At 45.6% G+C, this 21830-nt stretch overlaps 1 protein-coding gene across 1 annotated transcript in view; it reads left to right on the top strand.

Moving 5' to 3' along the window:
• LOC311034561 (netrin receptor UNC5D-like) overlaps positions 1–21830 on the top strand; it is a gene marked incomplete at both ends in the record, with an annotated part of 140307 nt that overhangs the window by 101017 nt on the left and 17460 nt on the right. The window contains 2 exons of the mRNA XM_084042441.1: positions 15836–16000; positions 17976–18008. Coding sequence (XP_083898567.1) covers positions 15836–16000; positions 17976–18008 — 198 coding nt within the window. The remainder of the gene's footprint in view (positions 1–15835; positions 16001–17975; positions 18009–21830) is intronic.

Consider the following 21830-nt stretch of genomic DNA (forward strand, 5'->3'; position numbering starts at 1 on the left):
GCCGTTTCGATCTTTAGCTGTATTTGACCTATTAATAATAGGCTCTATGCACAGCAGCCATATTGGAAAGAAATTGGGCCTCTCCCAACTTCCTTCACAGGTGTTACCAATGATACGAATGAAGGCTTTGTTCCATTTAGTGTAGCACAGTAGTTCTCAAACCTTTGAATTTCAGGGACCCCCATAACAAATGGAACCAAATGGACCCTTACGGGTTCATTTGGTTCCATTTGTACACTCTCAGAGTTACAAACCTTTTAAGGAGCCATTTAAGGAACCATGAGTGTTTCCAGTGAGTCAACATGCACAATATCAGCACCCTGACTCTGTTTGAACAGAGCCTTTGTTAGTATCATTGGTTACACCTGTGAAGGAAGTAAGAGGAGGCCCAATTGATCTCCAAAATGGCTGCTGTGCATAGAGCCAATTCTGAGGAACATGTAAACTAACTCCTCGCTATGACTGCACTGCTTACTTCCAACACCTGTGTGTGATGTCTTTCAACTGGGGCTGTTGAGCAGCCTATTGAAATGAATAGACAGGGATTGGACATTGTTCCTGCAGTGGTTCTCAACCTGTGGGTCCACATGATTTTGGGGGTGTCCCCAGATGACAGTGAAGTGACAATTTAAGGACCTTTTTGATACCTCACAAAAGAAAGAAAGAAAAGAAAAGAAAAAAGTCCATTACTCTATATTCAAAAGTATTCAACAAACTATACTATAAAAACTGGTCAAACATTGGCCAAATTATCAAATAATATAAGAAAGATGCAATAATTGTGAAAATAGCCATCTACAAGCCCACAACGCCTTGCGTTGCGAGCCGTTGTGAGCTTGTAGATCACGCCAATTATGTCATCAACAAACACAACACTATGTACAAAGAAGGAATTGGGGGGTGGGGTGGGGTGGGGTGGGGGGTGGTTGCTGAATGTCATCAGTGAATGACACTTCCTTTCAATGGGAAATTGCATTTACCTCCCTATGAGGACTTTTATAGAGAGTTTCTCAGGCTAGTTTTGAAAGAAACCAGTGATTCAAATGTTTTAATGGATTGTGTCAGGGCATTCCACGTTTTGGTGGCAGAGCAGTAGAATGAGAATGTTCTCATGTTTGTTCTATATTTTGGGCAGTACCAGATCTATTAAGCTTTGCGTTTGCTGCACATTTCCCAAACACTCTGGAGAGGGATCAGACAGTGTATTGAGTATAAGGGGTGGGCAGTGGTTGTCAAGCACGAGTATAAGGGTGGGCAGTGGTTGTCAAGCACTCTCAAATTAATGTATATATGTGTGTGTGTGTGTGTGTGTGTGTGTGTGTGTGTGTGCGTGTGCGTGTGCGTGTGCGTGTGCGTGTGCGTGTGCGTGTGCGCATACCCTCATCTCAAAATATGATGTGCCAGGGACCCCCCCATAAGATATTTGTGTTAAAATGTTTCAAACATATTCCAATGTTTTTTTGGGCATAGCTGATCTACAAGCTCACAACAATTTTCTTTCTAAGTCCCAAGACTGTGAAGTGATAATTTAAGGACTTTTAAGACCTTTTTGTCTTTTCTTCAAAAGGCCATTATTGCATCAAAAATAGCCTACTCAGCAAACAGTCAAATCATAAAAGAGGCAAACATTTTGAAAATAGCCGATCTACAAGATCTTGTGAGCTTGCTATTTTCACAATATTTATCTGTGGAGTCAAACTAATTGTAATGCCTCAACTCCTACAATTCCAAAGTGCTTGTCAGTTTGGGGGATCCCTGCAGTTCAAATATGATTATTTAGGGGGTCACCGGGTCAAATATGGTAATTTTGGGGGGTCCCTGCAGTTAAAATATGATTATTTTGGGGGGTCCCTGCAGTTAAAATATTATTATTTTGGAGGGTCCCTGCAGTTAAAATATTATTTTGGAGGGTCCCTGCAGTTAAAATATTATTATTTTGGGGGTCACAGCCTGAAAAGGTTGAGAACCACTGTCTTAATGTGTTCTTAGTGTTCCCAGTACAGTAACAGAATGGGTTAAAACACAACATTGATCTAAATCCATTGAATAAATGTAATGGTGCATTGTTGGTGCACATTAATGGTGCATCCAATCGCGGTTGGATCTGGTTGTACGTAAGCAGAACTTGGTCCCGGAAGGCGGCACAAAGTGACGCACTATGAGCTTGTATATCTGCTATTTTTTAATAACCAACCAATGTGCTACATACATAAATGTGCTAAAATCTAAAATAACACGGATGCTTTCCCGGTTTTAATGGGTTAAGTGGTTAAGTAATTGAGAAGAAACAACAGACAGAGCTGATAAAACCCGACCCCGTATGTCATCAATGGCTCTTGAAAGCCAGTGGTGGACAAAGTGTCACGATCCGTGTCCTTTCTGTATTCCTGATGTGTTCCTTGATCCTAGTTTTAAGTTAATGTTTAACTTTTCTGTTGTGTTCCTTTCATTTTTAAGTATCGTGTATTCCTTGTTTCTTGGTTGCAGTTGGAGTTTTACTTTACACTTGTGCACCTTTTATTTTGTAGTATGTAGTGTCTCCTGGTTTCCTCTGTTGCCGTCTCTGTACCTGTCTTGTCTCACCAGTCCTATGATTTGCCAGTGTGTCCACCTGTGTCCTCTTAGTCCCCCAGCCTATCCCAGTGTTGATTGACCAGTTGAATTCACCTGTGTCTAGTTAGTCCTTGTGTATTTATACCCCCCTGTTCCTGACAAGGCCATGAATCTATTCTTTCCCCAGCCAGCGTGCAGAGTGCATGCATGGCCAACTGCATTTTCTTTTATCTACTTTTTCAAAACAGGAATAAACATTCATGTATAAGGAAAGACAAGCACATTACTAACAAACAAACCAGACATACAAATACAAACATATGGGGGAAAAACTGTCTCTACTTGGTCACTTATTGACTACAATGCATATCTCATACACTTGGTCACATTTTCAAAACCGTCAACAAAAACTCCATTAATGGGACAGATTTAACATACACCCCATTCAATATGGTCAATCAAAGAAAAATAGCTGAAGGAAATGTTATTAAAATAACTGAATTCAAATAAAATCAGGTCTTGTGGTAGAGTAAGCCAACTGAATTCTCTCCATGTGGGGGAACTAGTCATTTTCCATTGGTGTTTACGTCTTGTATGCACTGTCTGTTAAGAATTGGGTAATGCTGTATGTATTTAGCCACAGACCCCCATCTTAAAACATTTAGTTCCTGGGACCCCGAGAAGCAAAGATATGAGTTAAAAGTGTACATATATAGTCAAAGATTTGCCCACATTTTCTCTTTCTTTCCTCAAAAATAGCAGATCTACAAGCTCAGAACCCGGCACTCGGTGCCGTGCTGAGCTTGTAAATCTACGATTTTTGAATAGCCAAAGAAATCTGAACTGACACGGTATGCGTTCCAGGATTGAATGGGTTAACCCAGTGGTTACCAAACTTTTTAGCTCACGACCCAAAAGAGAAATTAGACGTTTGCCCGGTACCCAAATGAGTGAAAATATCAGGATTACACATTTGTGTTACATTTGAATCATGAAGTTCACTATACAAGCAGTTTATGCATCCAGTCCAGTCATGTCAGCATTCTCTTGATACACATTTTTGAACAACATTTGTTAAAACATTTGAGTAACATTTAAGGATTAAAAAAAATATATATATACAAATTAGTACAAAATAAGATAAATGCAGCGTTCCTATAGGTAGCATTGGAGGGAAAGGTCTACATTCATGCCACCCGGATTAACAGATTGCAAGTGGAAAATCCATCTGGATTCAGTTTGTAAGAATTTGGTGTCTAAATCACCACCTCTTCTGGATTTTTTAACTTGTTCTATCACTGTGAATGACAGATCTGCTACAGAGTGACCGACTTCCATAAAGTGTCTGGCAATAGGAGATTTAATGTCCTTGCGTCTGATGGCACTCATGTGTTCTATAATGCGTGTGCGGACTGGTCTGGATGTTTTGCCTACATACTGGAGATTACATTATCAGGAAATCATGTAGACTACATTGGAAGAACTACAGTTGACAAACTGTCTGATGGTGTATTGTTTCTTAGTGACTGCACTTTTAAATGTTTATTTTCTTGGAGTATTTACATGCTACACAGTGTTGACAAGGGTAGAAGCCGGTGACTCCATCAAGCCGCCCGTGTGTTGCTGGGGGGGTATGTATCAGTCTGCTTTCACCATATAGTCCCTGATGCTTCGAGATCTATAGTGGGAGAAGAGAGGAGGGTCAGTGAACAGCTTGGCCCCTTAAGGATCAGCTGACAAAACATGCCAGTGTTTCTCTATGATACTACGTACATCGTTACTCAATGGATTGTAAGTGGTGATGCAGGCACATGCATCACCACTTTTTGGTCTGCATAACCTGGTTCTGGTTGTTTAATTTAGTTAAGGCAGAGTCAAGCCACTTTTGAGGGTAACCTCTCTCAATAAAGTGTGCGTACATGATATATCTTTCTTTCTCAAAATCTGTAGGTCTACTGCAAATTCTTTTTTGTCTAAGGAATTTAGTATATTTGGTAAGCCTTTTTTCAAAGCAGGGGGATGTGCACTAGTGTCATGTAACAGGCTGTTCACTAGTAAGAGACCACACCTTCTGCTCAAGTTTACGGATTTTATTGAACGAAAATGGGTGGACGTGTGTGGATGTGGAACCCGGGAAGGGCGAGACTCAGGGTGGGGGGAGTATGTCTCGGGAGCGGACGGCCACCGGGGCTGGAATCGGGTGGCGTTGCCTTCGCTCGGGATACTGCCCCCAAAGAGCAAGGAGATGAGCGGGTGGTCTAGGGACGGAGGGGAGCGAGTGTGGGGACCCCCATCGGGGGGAAACGGAGCGACAGTTACGTTCGACCCAGGTGGAGATGGGCATTCCGAACCTCCTGGATGTTACTCCTGATGTAGGTGTGGTAGGCCTGGGAGGACCAGCGGCCGAGGATGCGGATCAGGTGGTCCGAGAGACCCTGTCTGGAGGCGGTGGAAGCGGCACCGATGCGGAGGTAGTGGCCCGAGTAGAGCTGGGAAGGAAGGCCGGATATTGTTAGGATTTGGCGGAAGTGGCGGTGGAACCAGGAGCAAGTGGCTATGGTACCGGTCTCGGTGGTGAACAGGGGGTCTAGTGGTGAGGCGTCGAGAGAGAGTCTCAGGGCGACGTAGCGTGAAAGGGGTTCGTAGGGACTGAGTGGAGTACCGGTTTTGAAAATGTGAATGACTGAGGTGCGCCCTAGCTGGTCGGTCTTGCTACGCCTGAGAGTGAGACTGGTCGGAGAGGCTAGGGTGACGTGAGGGGTTGTAACGGGAGGAGGAGGACGTAAACTCGGAGCAGCGCAGGAACCCGAAGAAAGCAAGCAGTAGCCTGCACTCGAGGGTGAGGTCGATCAGGGGGGAGTGGTAGCCGGAACGGAGGGTGACCAGGCAGCTGAGGAGCAAGTCAGAGGTGAGTGGGTGACGTCGGGACGGAACCGGGGTCTCGCTGCGAGCGAGGCCTCGGAGCAGCATGGAGACGTGGGGGTGCGTGATGGCAGGACAGGGGGAACCGTGTATTAGTTTGAGGAAGAAATTGATGCCGCTCAGGTAAACGTGCAAGGTGGAGGTGCGGAGTTGGAGACGGGAGTGAGCGTGAGTGACGAATGCGGCAATGATCGAGACGTGAGTGGAGGGGAAGGGGACGCCTGCGGAGGCGTGGAACCTTTAGAAGGCGTTCCAGGTGGTGAGGTAGCTGGTGAGGGTTCCGGGTGAGTATCCGTTGAGGATGTGGTGACGGGCTTGGATGAGGAGGTGCTGGAGCTGAGGGGTCAGTGGAACACTGTCTCCGAAAACCGAGGAACGGGAGTGGGGTGCAGGTCTGCCTCCGGGGCTAGCTGCCGAAATCTCTGAAAAGAGAAGCGGGAGAGGGAATCTGCGATTAGGTTGAGGTGACCGGGGATGTGTGCTGCACGGATTAAGAACTGGTGGGTGACGGAGGACCAGGTGAGACGGCGGAGTAGGGGCGAAATGTCAGGAGAGTTTGAACGGCCTCTGTTAATGATGTGGACCGTGGCGGTGTTGTCAGAGTGTATGAGGATGCTCCTCCGGGATTATTCGTGGCCCCAGAGAAGCGTGGCGATGACAACCGGGTATATCGTGGAGGGTGGAGGAAGGGTGGGTGAGTGGGTGAGGGTGGTGAACTCGGGGGGCCAGGCGGAGGCAAACCAGCGGCCCTGGTAGTACCCGCCGTAGCCGATGGAGGGGGCAGCGTCCGTGAACAGCTGGAGGTCGTCGGGGTGGGTGATGAGGGAGTCGTAAAAGAAAGTGATGCCGTTCCAATTGGACAGAAGATGGAGCCAGAGGCGGAGGTCGGTGCGGCACGAGTCGCCGATGAAGACGTGTTCGTGCAGGGAGTGGGCGGTGTGGGCGGTGGTGAGGAGGTGGGAAATGAAGGGGCGCCCCTGGGGGATAATACGCAGGGCGAAATTAATGTGGCCGAGGAGGGCGAGGAGCTGACGCTTGGTGCAACGGGGAGTGATGAGGTAGTTTTGAATGAGGAGGGTGATCCGGTTTAGTTTGTCCAGGGGGAGGGAGGCTTGGAACGCCACGGTATCAAGAGTGATGCCGAGGAATTCGATGGAGGTGGCGGGGCCGACGGTCTTCTCCTCGGAGAGAGGGACACCGAGTTCCGAGAAGACCGACCGGAGGATGGACAGGCCGTGTGCCGGAGGGGGGGGGGGGGGGAGGGGGGCTCGACTAGGAGGAAGTCGTCCAGGAGGTGTACTAGGTGGGGTATCGGGTGGTTGTTGGTGAGTATCCAGCAAAGCGCTTCGGATAGGGAGTTGAATATTTTGGGGCTACTTTTGCAGCCGAAAGTCAGGCGGACGACAAAGTAATAGTTTCCCTTCCACTGGACCCCGAAGAAGGGCCAGTAGTCGGGGTGGATGGGGAGGACTTTAAAAGCGTTGGTAATGTCGGCTTTGGACAAGAGCGATCCGCGGCCGGTGAGGTGGATGAGGTTGATGGCGTGAGTGACGGTGGAGTAGTGCATGGAAAAGTCGTGACTGGGAATGAGGCTATTGATGCTGGGGGTGGGTGTGTTGTGGGGTGAGGAGAGGTCCACGATGAGGCGCTTCTTCCCTGAGTATTTCCTGGTTGAAATGCCGATGGGGCTGATGCGGAACACAGGGAAGGGAGGTGTTTTGAAGGGCCCCATCATGAACCCCTCCTTGGCAATGAGGGTGTCAACTGCCTCGGGGTCGTGCACTGCTGAAAGGAGGTTGTGACAGGTGTGTGAAGTGGTGGGGGTGGCTAGCATGCCGGGGTGGAAGCCATGGGTGAAGCCATTGACTAGAAACTCGACAAACTGCCGGTCGGGGTGGTGATGGAGGGCGTGGATGAGGGCTGGGATTTTAACGGGGGTGCTGAGGTGGCGGCCTAGTCATGCGGTGGCCGTGGGGTTGTGTGGGCAGGTGGGGCGGGAGTGGGCTCCTCCACAGAATGAACAAACGTGGAGGAACCTGCAGGAGGCCAGGGGGCAGCCGTCCTGATTAAAGTTATTGCAGACCTGGCGCCCAGACTGGTTGAGAACGGGCCGGCCGTGTCTGTCAGTGGCGTTGGAGGAAGAAATGCTGGTGTCCGACTTGGGAATGAGGGGTGGGGGGGGAGCTGCGGAGTAGGGGTGGGGGTGTGGGGGTGTAGGACGAGGGCGGGGGGGTGGCGGTGGTGGGCGGCCGGTGAAGGTGGAACTGGGTTTTTGGCGGTGGACTGGGCGGTCCGGGACATGAAAACTCTGCAGTAAATTTCCTGGTCCTGGACCCCCCAGTAAGTGCCTAGATTTAGCTGCTGAAGGCGGGCGGCGGCTTGGGTGGCGAAGAGGACATGGTAGGAGTAGAACCCCCGTGCCGCCGAACCGAATTGCCAACTCGAGGACGAGCGTGATGTAACTGTCCCTATAGAGGGAGAAGGTGTAGGCGAACTCGGCGGGGGTTAGGTCTCGGGAACGAGAGGGGAGGGGCTGACGGAGCTGGGCGAGGCAACCGGACGGGGTTGTGATTTCCCTGTTGCGGAGGGGGTCGGTGATGGAGGGCTGGATGAGCTCCGCCAGGTCGACATACTGAGGATGTGCTGGCGGAGGTTGGCTGGGACCGGGGATGGCCGGTTGGCTGAAAGCACAGATGTGTCTACCGGGGTGATGGTGGCCAAAGTGTAGGTGGGAGCCGGGTGGCCGGGGTGGGATGGAGCTTGGGGAATGTGGGTGAACAGGGAAGAAAGTAGAGAAAATACTCGGGCTGGGTCGTTGGGAGGCGTGGCCTGAGTGGCGAGCGCGGGATCTGGCCGGGCGCTGCGACGTGCCGAGCGGCGAGGGGGAGAGGGGGAGTAATTATGGAGGAGCGGATCTTGGGCGGGGGGGTGCTCGTGAGGGAGGAAGGGGGGAGTTGGAGGCAGGCGAAGCGTGTGCCGGTCCACGTGCGAGTAGGGGACGGGGGGGAATGGAAGTGGACCGTGCACGTGTCTGCTGGAGAGGTGTTGTTGTCGTCGTCGAGGACGCCTGCTGGGCGGCGCCCTCTGAGCGAGAGGCCCGGGTGGGCGGGGCCGCTCGTGATGTCTCTGGACCTGCAGCACGGCGGTGCGCGAGATACAGACGAAACAGCACAGCCTTGCGGTCCGTTGACTGGAAAGGAATGCCGCCCACCGCTAGCACCCGGTGCAAGCCGGGGACCGTGATGTCGGAGTAAGCGAGCTGAGGCAGCGCGAGCTCTGGCCGGCGTCGGGTGCGTAGCGGCGGGAGGCGGTGGAGCGAGACGAGCACTCGGAGCTGCTGTACCGAGCGGGAGGAGGCGGCGGAAATCGGTCCTGCCTTGGCTGGGCTGGTGGAACTAGCCGCAAACTTCGGCGGCTCCCGGAGTCCGAGGCGGACGGGCCGGTGTCGGGGACGACGCCCTGGCTGCCCGGAGGGGAGAACAGGTCCTCGTCCGAGGCGTGGAGGACCAGCTCCTGCTGTTCCATGGCTGTGGAGCGCCGGTGGAGAGAAGGCTGGAGAGCGCAGCGGGCAGCGAGTTGTTGTTGTTGTTTTTTTGTTTTTCGTTTGTTTGTTTTGTTCTTACCGTCTGGCTGTGACTGTGGGTGAAGAATGGTGAGTAAACACTATACAGTGCGATTGTGGTGACGGGCTGATTAAGCGTGAATGAAAAGCTTGAAATAGAGTACAACAGGTACGAGAGCAACAAGTTTTTTGTAACGAGACTTTGCGCGGACGTTTGGCGTTCGAGACCACGTATGTAGTAGGAACATGGAGCAAAGGCTAGCAGCTGCTTTTAAGCTTGTCTACTGAGGTGATTGTGACGTGAGATTGGCTGGCTGATAATTGAAGGCAGGTGTAGGTGATAAGGTGATGGCGAGCGGACAGTTGCCGTGTTAAGCAGAGGGAGGTCTCCACTCCTGAACTTGCGTTGTTATATACAACTGCATTTCTTGTCTGTAGGTTTGGTGTACAGAGAAGTGGACAATTTACCTTCCTGTAAAAGTACCCAGGTGTCTAGAAAAGGAATTTCACTTTTGCTGAACTCCATGTTGAATTTGAGGGTAGGGGTCAGATTGTTTAGGTAGGACACAAATTTGTGTAACTCCTCCTCAGTTCCCTGCCGGATGAGAAAAATATCATCAATATATCTCTTAAATAACAGCATGTTATGAGTAAATGGATTGTTGTGCCACACTGAATTATGCTCTAGAAAGCACAAGGCAATGCCTGCGTAATCTGGACTGAATACTGAGCCCATTGGTGCCCCCTGCAGTTGGAGATAGAAGAAGTTTTCAAACAGAAAAAAAGTTTTTCTGTAGAATCATGGATGTCATTTCCACCAAAAATTGGTTGGAGGGGTCATTTCTTCCCTTAAGTCTAAATATAATGTTAAGGATTCCATGCCTAAGTCATGGGGGATTACATTACATTACATTACAGTCATTTAGCAGACGCTTTTATCCAAAGTGACTTACAATAAGTGCATTCAACATAGGTATAGGGAACGAAAACTACTAATCACCAGAAGTCTTAAAGTAATAGTAATTAAAGTTAAATTATATATCTTTTGTGAGTGGCTCGGTGAGCCTTTCCCGGGAAATTGACGTCATCCGGCCGGAAAACGGAAGCGGAAATGCACCGGTTTCCTGTTTGGCCAGGAACTACCGCACCAGTTTGCTGTTTGGCCAGGAACTACCGCGGTAATAACAAAAAGGAAACTCACGCTGATTTTAAGAGATTGTATGATTTTAAGATAAAAAAACAACAGAAAAAGAAAAAACAGCTCACGGTAACTAAAGCTCCACTGGCTAAGAGAAACGATCCACAGATCGTATAAAACAATTAAAAGAACGCTTTTTGAAACGCTTCCGTCTTCCGGTGAAAACAAATTGAATTCTGGGTAACAGAGGAATAAATGAACGGCCTGCAGTGACGGTAATGACCAGCAGAGGCTGCTAAAAATCGTTTTTTTGAAACCTGCACTGTACAACTTTAAGTGCATTTTCTGCAAAAACAAGCATACCTAGCGCTAAGGTAAAAGTGCAATATATCAGCTACCTATTTCCTTAAACAGATGAGACTAAATAGCTAAATCAAATGAGCAGGAGCTAAAACAAATAAGTGTATTGACTAAACAAGATCCAATAAAACAATACAACAATAAAACAAGCGTTCGTACAACTAGTTAACAACAAGTAGGTCAGGCAGAGAGGAAGGGTAGTGTTTCCTGAAGAGGTGGGTTTTCAGCCTGCTGCGAAAGATGGGCAGTGACTGAAAAAAAGTGTGACCGTGTGGATCGGCCAGAAGGACCCTTGAGTGACGAGGGCGACTGATGTTGGTGTAAAGGGAGACCACATCAAGGGTAACCAAATAAATGTTGGTGGTGGAATTGGGGATATTTACCTTTGAAAGCTGTTGAATGAAGTCTCCTGTGTCTCTTAAATAAGAGGGCAGTTTGGTTACAATGGGTCTCATGTGGCGATCAACAATTTTAGAGAGAGGCTCTGTGAGGCTATCATTAGAGGCCACTATGGGTCTACCTGGAGGGTGAGAGAGATTTGTGAATTTTGGGAACACAGTAAAATAGAGGGACAGATGGATTATCTTTGGTTAAAAATGTATACTCTGCTTGTGTTATACAACCCTCTAACAATGAATCATGGAGGAAGCTGTCAATTTCCTTCTTATAGGCAATTGTGGGATCTTTGTCCAATTTGACATAGCAAGAATTGTTTGAAAGTTGAGACAGAGCCTCATTAACATAATCTGTTCTATTTAGTACACATAGGCCTCCACCTTTATCGGCTGGACGACAAATGACTATATATGCTGCTATATATAATGCTACAGCACTGACGAAGGTCCTGGGAGGACTGAAACGTTTGCTTTTTAATCCACTGAGCACCCAGCACATTATGGGCATCTCAAAATAAAGAAAAACATTTTTTCTTGCCTTGTCTAAGGAGTTTTCCTTAACCTCCATGCAGTGAGCGAGTCTCCTTCTGTCAGTTTATCCTTATGTTTTTTTTTTAAAAGGACAAAGAAAGGCGCAACAGTTATCCTGTTCTTTTGTGATTCACCGGAGACATCACCGGATTCCACAGTCCGGACGTCTGCTGCACCCACTCCTTCTTCGTGGGCTTCTCATATGAGGAAATGGTTCCACCTTTTCGATCCACAAACTGTATCCACCCCACACTAACATTACGTTTCAACTTCGACATCTCTGTGTCTGTAGGGAAGGGACAAAAATCCTAAAACCGATTATTTTAATATTGGATTATTCTGACCCATCCCTACCGTTGTATGTGAAGTTCGCTGTTGCCTCGAAGCCAGGTATGAACTCCTCAGGCTTTGTCTCGTCAGGCTGTGTTAGTTGATAATTAATTCCATTACGGCTAATTCCATTAGCCTCAATGTTATCATCAACGATCCACTCGTTACCTATCCTTTGACCCGTAATCTTAAGATCTATGATACATTTGTCCATATCATCCTTCAATGACATCGTGAAGACCGTTCTGCAAAGAAGATAAAAGAGGGGCCCTCTAGCGTTGGGCATGTTGACAAAACGGTCCCGGAACCAGGTCCGCGCTGAACCCCCGCACCCCGCCCCCCGTTGACAAAACTATTGTTACAACTAAACAACACTGATGCTCACCTATCTGACTCAGACTCCGGAACAGCTGGTTGCTGAACATGTCTTCCCCTCCTCCTGGCCCTCGGTGTGTCATCACTACTGCAAAAACGTAAAAAATCACTGTTACATTATGCACAGAAGACAATATTATCATTACTGTTACAACTACACAACACTGGGGCTTACTTCTCTGACTGAGGCGATACCAGAGCTGGTGGCGGGAGAGTGCTCTTTCCCCTGCTGCTTCTCGCTGTGTCATCACTACTGCAAAAAACGTAAAAAAATACTGTTACATTATGCACAAAAGACAATATCATTACTGTTACAACTACACAACACTGGGGCTTACTTCTCTGACTCAGGCTCAAGAACATTGGTGCTCATGGGTGTTTCACCATCACTGCAAAAATGTAAAAAACTCTGTTACATTATGCACAGAAGACAATACTATCAATACTGTTACTACTAAACAACACGGGCTCAGAGCTGGTAGCTGGACAGGTCTTCCTCTCCTGCTCTCCTTGTTTTTATTTATATTGCATATATATATTGTATTTATGTACTGTATTTTTCTTATATATTTACTTGTACCAATGTACTATGTGAATGTATATAGACATATATATATATATATATTAGAGGTGGGCATAGATTATTTTTTTTAATCTAGATTAATCTATCTGCAATCCTGGAGTTAATCTAGATTAATCTAGATTAAAATGGCTCATTTGAACTCTGCCGAAGGCATTCAAAATATGTGTGTTCTAGGGATGCACCGATGTGACATTTTGGCCGATATCGATATCCGATATGATATATTGCTGTTATGGCCGGTAACCGATATAACCGATGTCGATATGATCGATAAAAAAAAAACAGTTTTATCCAGTCTGGAAAACATGTGTAAACACTGCATTTTAAAAAGCAATCCCTGTTTATTCCGAATTATTTTATATTATCATCTGGATAATCCCCAGAGCAAAAAACATATGTGTCAACTGCAAAAAGTACCAGTGACAGCAGCTTAGAAACTTGGCAAATATCATTGTTGTTCCATTTGTACACTGAATTTACAGACCCATAAGGGTCCATTTGGTTTGTACACTCCGAGTTACAGACCCATATAAGGGTCCATTTGGTTCGATTTGTACACTCTGAGTTACAGACCCATAAGGGTCCATTTGGTTCCTAACTACCCATCATTTAGCTGGGGATCCCCAGACCCCACTTTTAGAACCACTGTCCTACACTGTGTGTGTGTGTGTGTGTGTGTGTGTGTGTGTGTGTGTGTGTGTGTGTGTGTGTGTGTGTGTGTGTGTGTGTGTGTGTGTGTGTGTGTGTGTGTGTGTGTGTGTGTGTGTGTGTGTGTGTGTGTGTGTGTGTGTGCACCCGCATGCTTAATAGCATACATTTGTTTGTTGTTACTTGTTAGCACGTAGCACTCATTAGCATGCTCTATAGCAACAAGTATTCCCAAACTGCTATATTTGTCCACCAACACGGTAGCGGAGGCTCTGCTTTTGCCCAATGACCACTTTAATAATATATATATATATATGTATATATATATCTTACTTCTTACTACTATATCATTGACAGAAGCTCCGAAAGTTCGCCCGGGGTCGCAAGCACAGGATCACTCCACATGCCTCCAAGACACGCCACAGACTTGATCAGAGCTATGGCTATGTTTTAGGCTCCTCACCCCACCTCCATCAGTGATCAGACTCTCGGCTTGATTGATTTTCCGATTTGCCTATCAGACCCTCAGCCTGATCTGGCAGGTTGTCATAGCAACCAGATACAGGAAGTCTGACCTCCTTATCACATGACCGAGGTTGGGAGGTTGGGACTAGAGGTTAGGGCCGCAAAGCAAAGCGGGGAGGGGGGAGAGGAGAGGAGAGGGGAGGAGCCGAGAGGAGAGGAGAGGCCAGAGGGGCCGGACGCATGACGTGTGTGCAGAGTGACTAGGCCAGTGCTGTCTGGACCAACCTCGGATCGGGCCTAGATGTGAGGTCCGCGAAGCGGCCCTCACATCTAGTATATATATATATATATATATATATATATATATATATGCACACAGAACCAGGAGATAACGTGATCCAAAGATTTACTGCTCCATTCACTTCCTGGTTAAAGTATTTGGGAAATCGCCTGTATCTCGGCGCCTGTGTTTTACAATGTATTTTTGGCGAGACATGCTATTTTCAACGGCGTATAACGAGTGTCTAACAATCCACTCTCTCAGTGGATGGAGGTTAGGGTCCATGGAGTGAGTGGACAGTGTGTGGGACAACGTGTCAGAAACAGTTATTTAATTATTATTAACTAGACCATACCCGGTGAAGTGCGCAGGCAAAAGTAGTTGCAAACGTGGGGTTATTGCACGTCCTGTCGCGCGTCCCGTCCCGTCGCCCCCGTATATATATATATATATATATATATATATATTTATATTCTATCATTGACTGTACTTATATTATAAGGAATTGATTACTACAGCAAAAATAATTATACAACACTGTTATTACAACTTGTACAACTATTATTTCAACTTAACAACAACAATATAATTATGTGCATGCAGATATGCACTTAAAGGGTACACGTTCAACAGTGGAGAATGCATGGGCGTCCTTAACAAATAAACGCTCTCCACCTGTTTGGAAGCAGATCGCCCACCCCAGACCGATCCGGGGCGACCGTGTTTAGGGGCGAGACAATTAGGCGCAGATTGCTCACCCCGGACCGTTCGGTGCCATCCGGGGCGACCGTGTTTAGGGGCGAGATAATGAAACGGCCGCATCATTAGCTTGTACAGATTTTCGGAGACTCGACATGGTGCAAGGGCTAGATGATTTTGTGTCTCTGGTGGAGAGATTTACTTAAACGCGACGTGCTATCACCTTTACACGAAAGGAATGCAGTGCATTTCATGCGCACACTCGCACACACACACACACACACACACACACACACACACACACACACACACACACACACACACACACACACGTAACTTGGGGGAAGCACGTTCTGTGAGTGCAACAGTGTAATGCTGTGGGGCTGTATGAGAATGTTTTCTTTCACACACACACACACACACACACACACACACACACACACACACACACACACACACACACACACACACACACACACTGTGAAGGCAACAGCGCGACGTTGTCCTCCTCCTCCCTCTCTCTCCCTCTCCTTGTCTGTCGCTGTCCCCCTCCCCCTCTCTCTCCCCTCTCTCCCCCCCCCCCCTCTCTCTCTCCAGGCAGCATTCCAAACATTCTTTGACATAAAAATGCGAATAAACAGCTGAGATTTAGTGATATCAAAAAAACGGGCTTCGCAATTCCATGCCCATGGTAATGGTCAATGGCTGTGCGCAATTTGAGATCAATAGCTCCAGGCACTGACGAGAACCGGGCAGAAGTGTTTTTGACATGAAAATGCGAATAAACAGCTGAGATTTAGTGATATTGAAAAACGGGATTCGCAGTTCCATGCACATCGTAATGGTCAATGGCTGTGTGCAATTTGAGATCAATAGCTCCAGGCACTGAGGAGAACCGGGTAGAAATGTTTTTGGGCTCACAGGTTTGGGCTCACAGGTTTGGTCTCAGCCTTACTAGAATTATAGGAGGATTGTGTTATGTCATCTCTCTCAGTGGATGGAGGTTGGGGAACATGGAGTGAGTGGACAGCGTGTGGGACAACGTGTCAGAAACAACGCAGCAGAGAGTGCTCGTCACCTCAACCCAAACACGGGGGGCTTCTGTGTGACGGAGCGACACAGGACCATGGCAACTGCACCGGGGGTCTCTGCACACACAGTGAGTCACAGGTGTTCATTTAACCATTAAGACCATGACCACCAGTGTTGCCATGTCCGTCTATTATACAAGCGGCTTTGGGCTTGTTTTTCTGTGAAGTTGCTTGTAAATATTGGTACTGTAGTTGCAGGTTTCTAAAGTGTAGTTGCTTATTTGTGCTTGTTTCCTAATGATGCTTAAACCAGTGGTTCTCAAACATTTTCATGTCATGGTCCCCCAAATTAATATGTATTTGTCCACGGACCCCCATATGAAAACATTTTGTGCCACGGATCACTTTACCAGATTTGTGTTGTTAAAATGTTTAAAAAAGATTTCATTTTTTCCCACGATCTTTTAGAAAATAGCAGATCTACGAACTCACAACGCGTCGCATCGTCACGTGTTGTGAGCTTGTAGATAGGTTTAAAGTGCCCATGTGTTAGTCGCTTCTTTTGGGCTTGTTTTCATAGACCTAATTGCTTATTTCTCTCCCAAAATCTAGCAACATTATTGGCAAAATGATTATCAGATAATGTATTTTGATAGTGTGACATGCCTCCAGCTGAGCAGAATGCAGTACGCTTCTCTGCTCTGTCAATACAACCCCTCATCTTGAATTTTCTCATTAACCCATTCAACCCGGGGGGACGCATCTTTAGATTTCTTTGGGCTATTCAAAAATAGCAGATCTACAAGCTCATAGCGCGGCACCGAGTGCCGCGCTATGAGCTTCTAGATGTGCTATTTTTTTTTTAAATCTTGAGAATCTTGTGCAAATCTTTGAATAAAAAAATAGCAGTGAGCTTGTATATCTGCTTTTTTCGAGTAGCCAAAGGAATCTAAAATGACAGAGATGCGTCCCCGGATTGAATGGGTTAAATCAGTCTTTACTGAAGACACTGAAGTTTTTCATGTCAATCTAGAGCAGTGGTTCCCAAACTTTTTAACCCAAAAGACAAATTAGACGTTTGCCCGGGACCCAAACTAGTGAAAATACCCGATCTACAAGCTCACAACGCGGCGCAAAGCCATCTGATTTTCACTACTGCTTAAACTTGTTTTTAAAATTATTTATGGAAATTATTAGATTTTTTCATTTGATTTATGGGGTACTTTTGAAAAATGAATTGTTTTTAATAGATGAAAAGTTGTGATTGTTTTGTTTAAACCTTTTTAAATCTTCTAAATGTTGGAAACGGAAAAAAGGAGATTTTTTACTTTACACATGACCCATAAAATTGGTCTACGACCCAAAGATGGGTCCCGGCCCACTGTTAATTATCTCCGCCAGGCCGCAAGGCATGGCGAGAGAGAATGTTTTTCACCCTGTCTGTCCGTCCGTCCGTCCGTCCGTCCGTCCGTGCGTCTGTGCGTCTGTCTGTCTGTCCGTCTGTCTGTCCGTCTATCCGTCCGTCTGTGACCAGCTAATCTCTGGCTCCGTTGGCTTGATCGCAGTGAAACTGTGCACACACACTCCCTGGATGCCAATTCAGAACCTGTGCCCCAAATTTTTCACATGGGCCTGTTATAGCGCCACCAGGAGGCCGCTTTTTGCAAAACACATTTTTTGACAGTACTATAGATTTTGTCCAAACGTCACGCAAATCGATATACAGTATCTCTATAGTCATTAAACAGAACTGTTTTTTCAGATTTTTCATATTCCATCCTGATTGGCTAAACATGGCTTCCAAAGTTTGCAGGAGTGCTCCGTTTTGAACAAAATGCCTCAAATTATGAACACAGCATGCAATTTCTGTGACATTTTGCACGCACATGTGATCAAGACGGATCTGATTTTTCATATTCCATCCTCAGACTCCTGCTCTTGGCAATTTGAATATAGGGACGGTAACGAAACAAGGTGTTCAACTTTGAGTTTAGCCAGCAAATAATTCCACGCCCCTTTATAGAACAAGCTCATCTTGCCTGCCTCAGTTCTGAACTGAGGCACTATTACTATATAAAAGTAAAACTGTATTTTTATTTGCAGATGGAAAGCTGTTACACGATGTGACGCCACAGGGTGAGTTATTTCTGCATTACAAATATTTTATAACAAACATCATCATGTGTAAGTGACAGTGGTGTAAAGTAACTAGTGCATTTACTCAAGTACTGTACAAAGTACAATTTTGAGGTATTTTAACTTTACTGGAGTGTTTCCAATTTTCAGTTCTTTTACTTCTACTCCACCACAAATGATTTGAAAACTTGAGGTACTAGTTACTTTGTAGATTTAGATTATTATTACAAAAAAATACATTTACCACTTCAGCCGGCCAAATGAAAATAGCCGATCTACAAGCTCACACATGTTCGCACCACAGCACATTGTGAGTTTGCAGATATTTTTCTTGATCTATTATTGCTGCTGTATGTTCACGTATTCTTACCAAAAAATAATGATTGCCTAATTTTGCTGAATGTTTGCCTATTATATGATATGCCCAGAATAGTGATGCTAGGATCCGTGTGGTTAATACATGAGCTGTCCCTTGACAGTGATTTGCAAATTTGCATAAATAGATAATTAGAATGATAATCCAATTATGTTATCACACCTCTTCTGTTATATAAGCATCTGCTTCCCTCTTCACGTCTCTGGCACCATCTCATGTACCACTCTCCTCCAATCCTAAAATATAAATAAATCAAATAATAACCTCATGTACCACTCTCCTCTCCACTGATGGAGGAAGTACAGTTTTTGTTTACTTAAAAGTAAAAGTATCAATTCCTCAATGTAGAATTACTCTGCTAGAAGTTAAAGTTCTGTATTCAACATTTACTGGAGTAAAAGTACACAAGTATTGGTATCCAAATATACTTAAAGTACAAAAGTAAAAGTACTTATTGTGCAGAATTACCCATTTCACTTTTTTTGGGGGGAAAATAGCAGATCTACACTCTCACAAAGGGTCGCATCGCCCTGTTTTGAGCTCGTAGATCTCCTATTTTCAAATAGCCTAAGTATAGGGGAATCCATGGTTAATTTATGTTTTGTAATAATAATCTAAAAGTATATAGTAAAAAAAGTTTTCAAATAATTGCAGTGGAGTAAAAAGTACCAAATTTGCATATGAGATGTAATGGAGTAAAAGCATTGAAAATTGGAAATAATCCACTAAAGTACCTCACAATTGTATAGGAACAGCACTCGAGTACATGTACTTAGTTACTTTACACCACTGCTCCTCTCTAACCCAATCCTAAAATATTACTTCTACTCTGAAAACCCAACTCAGCCTAGCAGGGGTGGTTTTGGCACAACCTTGGCCCACGGCTCATCCATCTCCTCATTCTGGTATAAAATAGTGAAGTAAAGTATCAAATATCTACTTTGCCAGCTTGTTACCAAGGGGCTGTGCTATTCTATAACACTTTATAATATTGAAGACATATTTAAACCATCTACAAATCTCATGGGGGATTGGAGAGATTAGATTGCATGTGAGTCAGACTCACAATGGAATGAAGGTTTTTAATTTGGATGTCAAACAAAACAATGTTATTTTTGGCACCATATAGTATGAGCAAGATATTGTTCTCCCACTCTCACTCTCATATTTTTTTAGATGTTTTTTTCAAAAAACTGTTAGGATTTAGAAAACATTTTTAAGAATCGCCTCAGGTCTTAATGGGTTAACCCCTGTGTTATCCATTATTATACAACAGGTAGTTCCGACCAAGCAATCTGATTGGTTGAAATAGCTTTCTAGCCGTGCTTCAAACCAGCATCATGGCACGGGCCTAATCACATTAATAAATCACTGCAGTCGTCCGCACCTGATTAGACCATATATGGCACAGCTGTGCTGTGAAGTCACGCTGTCCCACGGTAGGAAAACAAACAGACAGTAGCCTGACCCACCGCCGCCACCGGAGAACAAACAGCTATGCAAATACTATGTTAATTTTGACTTATTTGGTGGACTTACGGTTGATCAATGGTTAGAAGGTTATAAATATCCTCCTGTGTAAAGTAAAATTACTACCAAGATGAGCTTGTTCTATAAAGGGGCGTGGAATTATTTGCTGGCTAAACTCAGTTGAACACACAAGTTGAACACCTTGTTTCGTTACCGTCCCTATATTCAAATTGCCAAGAGCAGGAGTCTTCAACAAGAGCGTGCCTTCATCATTATTTTGGCATATCGCCCAACCTTACTTAACCCTAACCCTAACCTTAGTAAAACTATGCCTAAACCTAACCTTAACCCTAACCTCACAAACACTAGGACTAACCTTAACCCTAACCTCACAAACACTAGGACTAACCTTAACCCTAACCTCACAAACACTAGGACTAACCTTAACCCTAACCTCACAAACACTATGCCTAACCCTAACCTTAACCCTAACCCTAACCTCACAAACACCAAGACTAACCTTAACCCTAACCATAACCTCAAGCACTATGCCTAACCATAACCTTAACCCTAACCATAACCTCACAAGCACTATGGCTAACCCTAACCTCACAAACACTATGCCTAACCCTAGCTCTGGTTCAGAGCGTTAGTGAGTTCCCTCTAACGCTCTGGAAGACCCCTCGCTCTGCGCATGTACAAGGAATTCCACTGCCCTGCCAGCGCTCAACTATAGTGAAAATAAACTAAACCATTTCACTACTCACCGAAGCAAAGGCTGTTTTGTGTTGTTGAAAGTCTATTCTCCAACTGCGCACGCCTAAACGCACCCCACCTACTCTGTAAAATACACTTTTTGGGCAGAAAATAAAATATGTCAGCGAGACGGACATTATTTGTATTTACTCCACAGTGCCCTCTACAGATCTGGAGGATTTGAACGTACCATTAACCAAAATGTAGAGGGCACTGTGGAGTAAATACAAATAATGTCCGTCTCGCTGACATATTTTATTTTCTGCCCAAAAAGTGTATTTTACAGAGTAGGTGGGGTGCGTTTAGGCGTGCGCAGTTGGAGAATAGACTTTCAACAACACAAAACAGCCTTTGCTTCGGTGAGTAGTGAAATGGTTTAGTTTATTTTCACTATAGTTGAGCGCTGGCAGGGCAGTGGAATTCCTTGTACATGCGCAGAGCGAGGGGTCTTCCAGAGCGTTAGAGGGAACTCACTAACGCTCTGAACCAGAGCTAGCCTAACCCTAACCTTAACCCTAACCCTAACCTCACAAACATTATGCCTAACCCTAACCTTAACCCTAACCCTAACCATAACCTCACAAACACTATGCCTAAACCTTAACCCTAACCCTAACCTCACAAACACTATGCCTAACCCTAACCTTACATATAATATCCTAACCTCAAAACCACGTCCACCTGGGCGGAACACCGAGAAAAGAAAGGGTCTGATGCTTGCACGTTGGCACACCCATGGCTCTGGACACACCTACATCTAAAACACCCATCATGCAGCTGTGTTTCTTACATGGCTAACATAGATGCATTTTTGTCTCCGCCAGGCCGAAAGGCATGGCGAGAGAGTATGTTTTTCCCCCTGTCTGTGACACCGGTACCGTTGTCTTGATCGCAGCGAAACTGTGCACACACACTCCCTGGATGCCAATTCAGAACCTCTGCCCCAAATTCTTCTCATGGGCCTTTTATAGCGCCACTAGGAAGCCGATTTGTGCAACACATATTTTTGGACAGTACTCCTACATATTTTGTCCAAAAATCACACAAATCGGTACACAGTATCTCTATAGTCATTAAACGAAACATATCATTCAGATTTCTCATATTCCATCCTGATTGGCTAAAAATGTCTTCCAAAGTTTGCAGGAGTGCTCCGTTTTGAACAAAATGCCTCAAATCAGAACACAGCATGCAATTTCCGTGAAATTTTGCACGCACAT

Source organism: Gymnoscopelus microlampas (genome assembly GCF_963454915.1).
Source record: "Gymnoscopelus microlampas genome assembly, chromosome: 19".
Taxonomy (NCBI): Eukaryota; Metazoa; Chordata; class Actinopteri; order Myctophiformes; family Myctophidae; genus Gymnoscopelus; species Gymnoscopelus microlampas.